The sequence below is a fragment of the Coregonus lavaretus genome, assembly GCF_964263955.1.
Source record: "Coregonus lavaretus genome assembly, chromosome: 22".
Taxonomy (NCBI): domain Eukaryota; kingdom Metazoa; phylum Chordata; class Actinopteri; order Salmoniformes; family Salmonidae; genus Coregonus; species Coregonus lavaretus.
In genome coordinates, this window is record NC_140009.1 from 28,838,812 (window position 1) to 28,850,770 (window position 11,959).

Genomic DNA, 11,959 nt, shown 5'->3' on the forward strand with positions numbered 1-11,959 from the left:
TCTAAAATAAGAGATAAATGTTACCTTACGTTTGAGCTTATGTACACCTATAATATTTTTATTCCCTGAGTTATTTATACCTTGAATTCTTATACATGTATGTGAGCGAAGAGATACATACAAGTTATATTTAATGATGTGTGTGTGTGTGTGTGTGTGTGTATGTGAAAGAGCGAGAGGAATAAACCAGTCAGGTGATCTACTACCTTTTTTGAAATCTCACAAATAAACAACATACACATGAATAATATCAAAGTATAAATCTGTTTAATTCAATAAAATATCAAGTACCATTAAAACATGTGTACATTTTCATCATATTAAGAGAATACTTAATTCATTGAGAATACTGTTACAAAGAGTTGCATCATACCTCTGCAGTGGGCTACAACTCTTCCCTTGACAACCACATTGCTCCAGATAAAGAAAGGTATTTTTAAATAACAGAATATTTATCATTATTCAATATAAAATACAAAGCCCGTACAGAAATAATGCATACACAAAATGAATAAAGACAGAATGAAGGTGACATGTCAAGAATCATGAATGGTTGCACATTCCATGCACCTTCTGTGCTCAATCACAACTGGCCTTGTAAACTGTTGGTGACTTTTTTCACCTATATATACACTGTACACAAACGTAACATATTGGAATCACTTTTTCAGAATTATGGCACCGCGATAAATGGGGTTTTAAGTCCGTGCCTGATCAAGTACCGGTTTCCAGAGGTGTGTGGGCACTCTGTTGTGGCTATCACTGACCGGTGGCAGAGAGCAAGTTACGCAGCGTGGCAAGTTCTCTTGACAGCTGCTCCACGCGTTTTTGTAAACGATCATTCTCTGCGGCCAGTTCCAGCACTCTGTGTTGCGTCTCCATATTGCGCATTTTGGCTTTATCCCTGCTCTTTCTAACCGCAAGGTTGTTCCTCTCCCGCCTCTGCTTATATTCCTCACAGTCCTTTTCCAGTCGCTTCTTCCCCTTGCCACCAGACGACATTTTCCCGCCCTGCGAAGGCAACCTGTCTTTACCTGACGGGGCAGGTGTGCCGGGTGGACTGGAGGAAGACGAGGACGCAGTGGAAATGTTACCAAGGCTGCCACTTGGAGTCGACTCGTAATGAAGATACCTCATGTCGTAGCCAGTTGAACCGTTGTCCATTCTTGGGTCCTCTTGAGACTCGTCTCTTTCACCGGCTTTAAAGTGGGTCCCAAGAAACTCCGGGCTGAACACGGTGTCCACACGAGTTTCCTGCAGTTCAGGATAGCCCAGGACGTATGGCTCCCTATTGTCGTGCGCACTTGTCTCCCGCTCGTTGAGAGAGATGTAGTTTCTGTAGTTTTGTTGTAATGATGAGAGTCTCTTTATCCTGCTTTCCTCTGCAAGGAAATCTGCGAATATGTCTACCCCTCTCTGCTGAGTTTCGTTATGTGTTGCCAGTTGTTGACAGTGCGCAGCAGCTGGATCCAAGTAGACACTGAAATCTATCGCTTTCTCGTTCTCGGCTATGCCAAGCTCCGTCATCGAGCCGTCAATGGGCTGCTTGCAAGTGCTGTTGTCGCTAATGGGACTGATAATGTAGTTTGTACTCTGGAAAGCAAAGCAATCCCTGTCGTAGAAACCGGCCACTTCCATGGATCTTAACACCCACCGGATTGCGGTAACATCGAATCCAGGGGCAGACGCCCGGGGAATTGGCTACGCGAGTAGGCCTAATGCTGTCTGAAAACACTAAAGTATATTGGCACACGACTGAATGTCACTGTGATAATATTCAGTTGTTGAACAAAACAAGAAACTTGAAGAATTGGCTATTACTCAGCAGCAAGTCACCGGAGTGATGAGTAAAGTTGATGTCTATTGCAGCAGGGAGAGTCTAGGAAGGGCTTATATAGACTGTGAAAGAATGGGCGGAGCTTGTGTGATATGTTCTCCTCCTCTAACTAACCACTTCCCCCTTGATTTCATGCTCTGAATTGTAATTTTAAGAGATGGACCTTAGAAAGGCAACATTTCACAACTAACCTATACTAGAAGCCCACTGGTTAAATCAACGTTGTTTCCACGTAATTTAATTGAACCAACGTGGAATACATCTTGAATTGATGTCTGTGCCCAGTGGGAGCCTACAGACCTGGGTTCAAATACATGTGTATTTGAGTCTATTTAACAAATACCTGTGTATTTGAAGGTTTGTATTTGAAATACTTATGTGCTGTGTATTTTTGTATTTGTCAAATAATGTGGCCGAATCAACTAGTTCTATTTTCAAATAATTTCCTATAAATAGCCCACTATTTGAAACTATTTTCAAATACTTGTTTCCAAATACATTATCTTAAATACCCTTAGGACCAAACAGACCCAGGTTTAAATGCATGGAGTATTTAAATATGTGTATTTGAAAATACACTTGTCTGTGTATTTGAGTATTTTCAAATACATGTCAATACTTTCCAAGTGTATTTCCGAATACATTCCAATATTCAACTACTTGTATTTTCAAAGAAAAAATATCAAAATACTTACATAGAAATGTATTTGAAAGTAATTGAAATACCCTACATTTACATTTTAGTCCTTTAGCAGACACTCTTATCCTTACAATTAGTACATTCATCTTAAGATACACTATATATACAAAAGTATGTGGACACCCCTTCAAATTAGTGGATTTGGCTATTTCAGCCACACCTGTTGCTGACAAGTGTATAAAATCCAGCACACCACCATGCAATCTCCATAGACAAACATTAGCAATAGAATGACCTTAGTGAAGAGGTCAGTGACTTTCAACGTGGCACCGTCATAGGATGCCACCTTTCCAACAAGTCAGTTCATCAAATTCCTGCCATGCTAGAGCTGCCCCGGTCAACTGTAAGTGCTGCTATTGTGAAGTGGAAACGTCTAGGAGCAACAACGGCTCAGCCGAGAAGTGGTAGGCCACACAAGCTCACAGAACGGGACCACTGAGTGCTGAAGCACATAGCTCTTAAAAATCGTCTGTCCTTGGTTGCAACACTCACTACCGAGTTCCAAACTGCCTATGGAAGCAACGTCAGCACAATAACTGTTCATCGGGAGCTTCATGAAATGGGGTTCCATGGCCGAGTGGGTTTTGTCTGTTATTTTGACTGGACTTCATACCAGGCGGTGTCATGCATTTTCAGTGGCTGAAGATGTTGATGAATTGTATGTGTACGTATGTATGTGTAGGTCCCAGCTCCTGTCTATATCTGCTCAAAAACAGATCAAAAGTAATTTTGTGGGCCAAATGGTGACATAAAAATCCAAAGTAATATCTTATTACTTATTACAATGCCAAGCGTCGGCTGGAGTGGTGTAAAGCTCACTGCCATTGGATTCTGGAGCAGTGGAAATGGGAATAATGGAGGAATAATTGTCTGGGGCTGTTTTTCATGGTTCGGGCTATGCCCCTTAGTTCCAGTGAAGGGACATCTTAACGCTACAGCATACAATTACATTCTAGACGATTCTGTGCATCCAACTTTGTGGCAACAGTTTGGGGAAGGCCCTTTCCTGTTTCAGCATGACAATGCCCCCGTGCACAAAGCGAGGTCCATTCAGAAATGGTTTGTCGAGATCGGTGTGGAACAACTTGACTGGCCTGCACAGAGCCCTGACCTCAACCCCATCGAACACCTTTGGGATGAATTGGAACGCCAACTGCGAGCCATGCCTAATTGCCCAACATCAGTGCCCGTCCTCACTAATGCTCTTGTGGCTGAATGGAAGCAAGTCCCCACAGCAATGTTCCAACTTCTAGTGGAAAGCCTTCTCAGAAGAGTGGAGGCTGTTATAGCAGCAAGGGGGGGACCAACTCCATATTAATGCCCATGATTTTGGAATTAGATGTTCGACAAGCAGGTGTCCACATACTTTTGGTCATGTAGTGTAGCTGGGTTTGATAACCACATATCACAGTTGTAGCAGTATTTGCTAAAACACTATTTCCCTAAATAGTTTTTGAACCAAGGTCTGCTGTAGTAATAGCCTAACTATAATATCCTACTAATAAATTATATTATATTCTGTTGACTGTAATCGCATTGAGCGCATTCTATTATATTCTAAAGACACTCACAGATTAAGGTTTTGCCACTGTAAATTTGAAACAATTTGTAGAGATGCTTGAAATATCAAATCACACATTTTAGGGCAGAGTGTAAATGCATTACCTAGCATATTGTAATCCACAGTCAACGCTTTCCATTGAGAAGACTGGGAAAAGGAGCAATAATTTGTGACTTGTGGGTCAATGATTTTGGAAAATGATATTTATTCTACACTGCCATCTAGCGATATTGTAAGATACAATTCACTCTCGACTGTAAACTTCAGTAGAGAGCTGACTAGGCCTACTGCTAGGCAATAGAAAGCTTATGTTGCTTGTGACTTTTATTACTTTCTTTGGAGCGATCACCCCAATAGTTTCCCCAAAACATTTATTTTGGGATAATTGTTTGATTTATGATCTCAAATAGGCCTAACACAGTTCAGTGAGAATTAAATTAAATTACGAAATTGTAAAACGTGCCCTAAACATAATAATTTCAACATCTTTAAATTAAAGGCCTATCTCTCTTCTAATTTAGCATCATGTTTGCCCACCATGTAGAACAAAAGCTGGCTGACGTGTAAAGGGGCAATCTGCAGTTGTTACATCTACTTTTGGATTTATAAATGAATGATATTTACCCATTGATTCTTGAAGAATATAACTTATAAATGCCTGATGAGTTTAGTTCAATTGTCGTACCCCATCAGAACCCAAAATAAGCTCCAATGTCTATAAACAAAGTAAATGTAAACAAATACTATTTAGCCTCAAAACATGGTTAAAACTATAATTGTTATATCATGGATGGTCAGTCCTAGCATCCATAGCTCTGTCTATGAATTTGAGAATGATTACATTTCTCCAGCCCCATACCTAATCTTTTTACAGAAACAAGGGCGGGGATTTTTCGTTGTTATTGTTTCAACTGCAGATTGCCGCTTTAACAGCCAAACCCAAATGTTCTGATTGGCCACTCACGGGTGGGGTCAGGCAATGCATTCGTTCTCCTCGCTTCCTAATTGGTTATTCGCCTGATCATGGAACTATGTACGACTCCGCAAGTGGCTGCTTTAGATAGCAAGCTCAATGTGATAGGGTTAGAAAGGCAATGTAGTTTTACGGCAGAGTGAAAGGCCCGCATGATTTTCACCCCGGGATAGCCCGATTCTTACCAGAGCGGGCAGAGATGTAGCTCAAATTCATGAGCACCGCAGCGTACACCTTCGCCAGACGCACGCGGCTTGTAAAACGAGCGCACCCTATCTTGTTCTGTAGTTCTTCCTACATCTGTTGGTTTCCTGACTGTGGAAAGGGGTTGAACCAGGAGTGGAACATGGCGAGAATGGTCAACGAAAACGGGTGTGGACAAGAGTTACAGAGCACAGAGCCAAATGGACCGGGTCGCGGTACAGCGCGGTGGGGTCCCCAACACGCAGGTGCTCTGGAACTTGCGAATTTATATTCGCCAGGTGAGGCAACAGCTATCTCTTTTGTCAACGCCACTCAGAAATGTCGTAGCCTACTAACGTTACATTTATACAACGCTTACGCTTATATATCGATCAGCCAATTAAGCTTCAGGATTTTACTAATTAGGATCACTGGAAAGAAGTTAGGCTTTTTAATATGAGGCTTTTCTGTTACATTTCCGGAAAACAGAAATGACATTACAACTGTAACTATGCTCCACACGCAGACTGGGAGGGGCTTACTTGACCTTTAAAAACAATTTGCCCTAATTGCTAAGTGTATGGTGTCAGGAACGGACCAAAGCTCAGTCATAATAAATGAGTGGTGCACACTTCAGAGTCTAACTACACAAATTATTTAAAAAATATTCATGAAAGCTAGCCTAATGTATGAGGACAGATTGCTGTACAAATTGAGCATTTACTTCTTTGAGTCAGTTGAACTCTAAACTCAACCTATTTGCATGTTACTTTTTGTACTTGATGCTTTTGAAAGGTTTTTTCTTTTCTGCTCGACTCCCATTGAAAGACACTGAATGCATAGGTGCTGCTGTGTCCTGGCTCTAACATTCCACATATGAATTCCACATGTAGGCCATCATTGTAAATAAGAATTTGTTCTTAACTGACTTGCCTAGTTAAATAAAGGTTAAATAAAAAATAAAGACCAGAATGCTCCTGTGTCAGCCCTAATAACACTACAGCTGGTCACACTGGTCAGGCTCCTCATTAGCTCCCGTCCAGAGCATTTATGTGCGGCTGTGCCTCCATTGAGGCTGAGATGCACGTAAACGCCCTGGAACAGAGCTAGCTCTTTACTGACACTGTGACACAGCATTGCCCTGGTGTAAGGAGACTAACTTACTTTACAGGGTATTGCCTGGGGTGTTGAGCCATAAAGCTGCTTGGCCTTAAACTGTCTTTGAGCTGTAAGAATCTGATCAGTATTTCTGGCCCAGCTGCTTTTCATTGAAATGAGTAGCTACAACCACAAAGCATGTAGCGTAAGAAAACCATCTAAGGTTATCAGTTAAGTGAATGCACTTCCAGTAACTCGCAGCTACAGGGTACAAAAAGTTAAGTCATGAAAGAAAGATACCGTTGGGTCAAAACGTTGCACAATAAAACTGCAGGAGCATTCATTGAGAAAGGTTATATCATTGGGCATAATATTGTCTAACTACGTTGAAGATGCACCCCTATCCCTTTTCTATAGTTATACAATTATTTTTATAATGGGATGTTAATTTTGTCTTTGTTTGTCTCCACAGGAAAAAGATGTCAGGAATGGATAAGTGTTGTCCTCTGCTTCTCTCTCATGGCCTTCAACTTTTGTCACCTCCTTGTTAACTTCCACCTGGGTCATATGTGGTATATCCTTTTGGGCATTGGTAAGCACTGCTGTTGCACCGGTCATTAGAATAAGCCTACATCCCATGTTATGTTTCTCATTGATTGACACGATTGTTTGCTTACATGTCCCCTCTATCTCTCCCCGCTCTCTCTCTCAGTGGCAGGAATATTGACTGCAGACTTTGCCTCTGGTCTAGTCCATTGGGGGGCTGACACCTGGGGATCTGTGGAGCTACCCATCTTTGGAAAGGTAGGAGATGCATTTGCTAATGTGACTGGATTTGAAAAGGTACTGTCCCCAAAATGTACGTTGTCTAATTATCTAATTGTTGTCTTGACTCCTGTTATTTTGAACTCACCTTCTGATATCTTGCCCCAGGCCTTTATCCGACCGTTCAGGGAGCATCACATCGACCCTACAGCCATCACCCGCCATGACTTCATTGAGACGAATGGTGACAACTGCATGCTGACCCTGATCCCATTAGCACACATGTCTTTCAACTTCCTTACCCTCTCGCCTGGTGAGCTACTGCCAAACAAGGCACAATTATCATTCAACTGAGCCAATGCTCTGGCATCTGAAAACATAATTTTCTAGAGCCCTGAAATGAAATCTAAGTTCAACCAAGATCGTCTTCTCTGTTTATCTGTCTCTCCACCCACATGTAGCGGAGCACTATCACAACTACCCCTGGCACTGCTATGTGATGGCACTGGCCATTTTCGTCACCCTAACCAACCAGATCCATAAGTGGTCGCACACATACTTCGGGCTGCCAGGCTGGGTGGTCTTTCTACAGAACTGCCACATCATCCTGCCCCGCAAGCACCATCGCATCCATCACGTGTCCCCACACGAGACGTACTTCTGCATCACCACAGGTCAGTGCTTGTGGGTATGGGCTTTGTGTGTATCACAATATGTCTGTCAGGATATAAGTAAGAGGAAAATATCATTGAAACTATCGGCAGCCAACCATCTTTTCCCCTTTGGCTGCGTTTACACAGCCCGATTCTGATATTTTTTTCCCACTAATTGGGTCTTTTGACAAATCACATCAGATCTTTTCACATCAGATATTTTTCCAGGCTGATCTGATTGTAAAAAATATCAGAATTGGGCTGCCTGTCTATGCAACTGGGAAATTAAATGGCACACCCAGAATGCCTTACAATCTGGAGGACAGCCTTACACATCGCCCCAATCGTCCAAATGTGTTATCTGTGCCCTTGGCGATATCATGGATAGTAATAGTTTGATGACATTCAAAGATCTGAAAGAAGCATTTATATTACCAGGTAACTCAAATCAAGTTTGAGTAGATTGATACTTGCTCACAGATTAAACTGAAGAAATCATCATAAAATTGGGGGGAGTGTAAGGGGAGACTCGGGATGGGGATGGGGATGGGGGGGGGGGGGGGGGGGGGGGGGGGGGGGGGGGTAGATGAACATGCTGGAGCAAAAATTGTTTCCTGGGGGAGGGTGGATGCCGGCGGGTGTGGGTTGGTGAGGGGGGGGGGGGGCTTTGTGTTTCTTTTCCTTGGATACAAAATATTACAAAACTATTGATACTGTTCGTTATCTTTGTATGCATTCTTCTGTTTTTTGTGTGTTATTTTTTTAGTGGCAGCCCACAGGTACAAGAAAGTATATGTGTGAAAATATCAAATAAGATAACTGAATATATCTGAATTTATATGCCTTTCAATGTTATACCTGTATCTGTAACCCCTTCTGAAAAAATAACAAACTAAATAGTTGGTCACAAAAGAATTGGGCTGCCTGTCTAAACGCAGCCATAATGGTCTTATCTCCCCAGGCTGGCTGAACTATCCCCTGGAGAAGCTGGGGTTCTGGTCTAAGCTTGAGGATCTGATCCAGAGTGTGACTGGGGAGAAGCCCAGGTCTGATGATCTGAAATGGGCCCACAAAACCAAGTAACCATGCAGACTGGCTGCACCGCTACCTCCGAAGGAGTAATCAGTCTCTTTCTCGCCTAACTCCAGCTGTAACCGATAGGAGACACAAACATAAGGATCTGGTTTCAGAGATGCCATATAGCTTTAAACCTTGCACATTTTGTCTGGTTCTAACCGTGAAGCGTTTTGTCAAGGGCCCAGGGGTGTTTTCTTAACCCACTGTGGAAATCTGAGAGGGAAGTGCTTTTTAAAATAACATTTGAAAGCACTAATACATTGCAATACTTTCTCAACTCCTCATCTAGCTCTTTATTTCTGATCGTGTATGTTTAACTTGACTCAACCTTTCTTGAGGTATAACACTGAAGCCATTGTCCCCAAAAGGGGTAGTCAAATATTTTTTCATCGTCATCCACTACAAAGACTGATAATGCTAAAATAAATACCTTTCACAGAAAACTCAAAATATCCCAACCAGAAATACTTGAAGGAAACAGTTTGCTTTTCTGCAGCACTTACAGTGTATATATATATGCACACACACACACACAGTTGAAGTCGGAAGTTTACATACACCTTAGCCAAATACATTTAAACTCAGTTTCACAATTCCTGACATTTAATCCTAGTAAAAATTCCCTGTCTTAGGTCAGTTAGGATCACCACTTTATTTTAAGAATGTGAAATATCAGAATAATAGTAGAGAGAATGATTTATTTCAGCTTTTATTTCTTTCATCACATTCCCAGTGGGTCAGAAGTTTACATACACTCAGTATTTGGTAACATTGCCTTTAAATTGTTTAACTTGGGTCAAATGTTTCGGGTAGCCTTCCACAAGCTTCCCACAATAAGTTTGGTAAATTTTGGCCCATTCCTCCTGACAGAGCTGGTGTAACTGAGTCAGGTTTGTAGGCCTCCTTGCTCGCACACGCTTTAACAGTTCTGCCCACAAATGTTCTATAGGATTGAGGTCAGGGCTTTGTGATGGTCACTCCAATACTTAGACTTTGTTGTCCTTAAGCCATTTTGCCACAACTTTGGAAGTATGCTAGGGGTCATTGTCCATTTGGACGACCCATTTGCAACCAATCTTTAACTTCCTGACTGATGTCTTGAGATGTTGCTTCAATATATCCACATAATTTTCCTTCCTCATGATGCCATCTATTTTGTGAAGTGCACCAGTCCCTCCTGCAGCAAAGCACCCCCACAGCATGATGCTGCCACCCCTGTGCTTCATGTTTGTTTTTTTTTTTTTTTTTTTTTTTTTTTTGTCATTTAGCAGACGCTCTTATCCAGAGCGACTTACAGGAGCAATTAGGGTTAAGTGCCTTGCTCAAGGGCACATCGACAGATTTTTCACCTAGTCGGCTCGGGGATTAGAACCAGCAACCTTTCGGTTACTGGCACAACGCTCTTACCCACTAAGCTACCTGCCGGCTTGCAAGCAACCCCCTTTTTCCTCCAAACATAACGATGGTCATTATGGCCAAACAGTTCTATTTTTGTTTCATCAGACCAAAGGACATTTCTCCAAAAAGTATGTTCTTTGTCCCCATGTGCAGTTGCAAACCGTAGTCTGGCTTTTTTATGGCGGTTTTGGAGCAGTGGCTTCTTCCTTGCTGAGTGGCCTTTCAGGTTATGTCGATATAGGACTAATTTTACTGTAGATACTTTTGTACCTGTTTCCTCCAGCATCTTCACAAGTTGCTTTGCTGTTGTTCTGGGATTGATTTGCACTTTTTGCACCAAAGTATGTTCATCTCTAGGAGACAGAACGCGTCTCCTTCCTGAGCGGTATGACAGCTGCGTGGTCCCATGGTGTTTATACTTGCGTACTATTGTTTGTACAGATGAACGTGGTACCTTCAGGCGTTTGGAAATTGCTCCCAAGGATGAACCAGAGTTGTGGAGGTCTACCATTTTTTTCTGAGGTCTTGGCTGATTTCTTTTGATTTTCCCATGATGTCAAGCAAAGAGGCACTGAGTTTGAAGGTAGGCCTTGAAAGACATCCACAGGTACACCTCCAATTGACTCAAATTATGTCAATTAGCCTATCAGAAGCTTCTAAAGCCATGACATAATTGTCTGGAATTTTCCAAGCTGTTTAAAGGCAGAGTCAACTTAGTGTATGTAAACTTCTGACCCACTGGAATTGTGATACAGTGAATTATAAGTGAAATAATCTGTCTGTAAACAATTTTTGGAAAAATGACTTGTGTCATGCACAAAGTAGATGTTCTAACTGACTTGCCAAAACTATAGTTTGTTAACAAGAAATTTGTGGAGTGATTTTAAAACGAGTTTGAATGACTCCAACCTAAGTGTATGTAAACTTCCGACTTCAACTGTGTGTGTGTATATGTGTGTATATATATATATATATATATATGTATGTGTATATATATATATGTATATATGTGTATATATATATATATATATATATATATGTATTATATATGTATTATATATGTATATATATGTATATATATATATTATATATATATATATGTGTTTGTGTCATCTCTCACTGGGCATGGACCTAGTATTTTGTGTCCTTCACCTGTCAAGGACTGCCTATTACCTTCATTTGCCATTCATAGAGTTGATGCCGGTTAACACTCATTCGCCTACCTAAGATATTTTCTTAATTTTTCTTGACCTTATAGTGCAGTGCTGGCTTATATTTTGTCTACATCCAATCGAATTAACTGCACGTAACTGCTATGTTCATCCAGACTTCTCAACCAGCCTTAACAATCACAGCTGCAGTAATCTCTTGCCTTTCATTTCACTTCTCTATTGCAGAACCTATTTTGTAATGCTTTTGTCGTTGTTCTTCTCAACCAGTGGTTTTCTGTCTTAAATTTGCTAGTATCCATACAGTCATTCAAGTAATTTGCCAATCTTTTTTACACACCGCACGCCTTTTTTTAATCCCAGAAGCATGGAAATGGTTAAACACATTACCCTTCAGGGATATTGCCAATATATCTGCCGTCTAACAATGCCAAGCAGGCTGCAGTGATGATGGACTAATACTTTGAGTGCAGTAGAAGAGAGTAATCAAAAGAGATGAATCATCATAATTAGCAATCTACCTGAAAAATTAAAGTGCTTTGTGT

General features: G+C 41.3%; 2 protein-coding genes across 2 annotated transcripts; one reads left to right on the forward strand and one right to left on the reverse strand.

Moving 5' to 3' along the window:
• Positions 1-245: 245 nt before the first annotated feature.
• LOC311150420 (CCAAT/enhancer-binding protein beta-like) lies at positions 246-1,871 on the reverse strand. The gene has a single exon (XM_084187895.1). The coding sequence runs from the start codon at positions 1,636-1,638 to the stop codon at positions 760-762; it is 879 nt and encodes a 292-aa protein (XP_084044021.1). The 5' UTR covers positions 1,639-1,871; the 3' UTR covers positions 246-759.
• A 3,421-nt stretch (positions 1,872-5,292) lies between these two features.
• On the forward strand, positions 5,293-9,284 carry peds1 (plasmanylethanolamine desaturase 1). The gene is made up of 6 exons (XM_084186491.1): positions 5,293-5,553; positions 6,825-6,944; positions 7,065-7,156; positions 7,286-7,430; positions 7,579-7,791; positions 8,732-9,284. Exons 1-6 carry the CDS (start codon positions 5,418-5,420, stop codon positions 8,851-8,853), a joined length of 828 nt encoding a protein of 275 aa, XP_084042617.1. The 5' UTR covers positions 5,293-5,417; the 3' UTR covers positions 8,854-9,284.
• Positions 9,285-11,959: the final 2,675 nt, after the last annotated feature.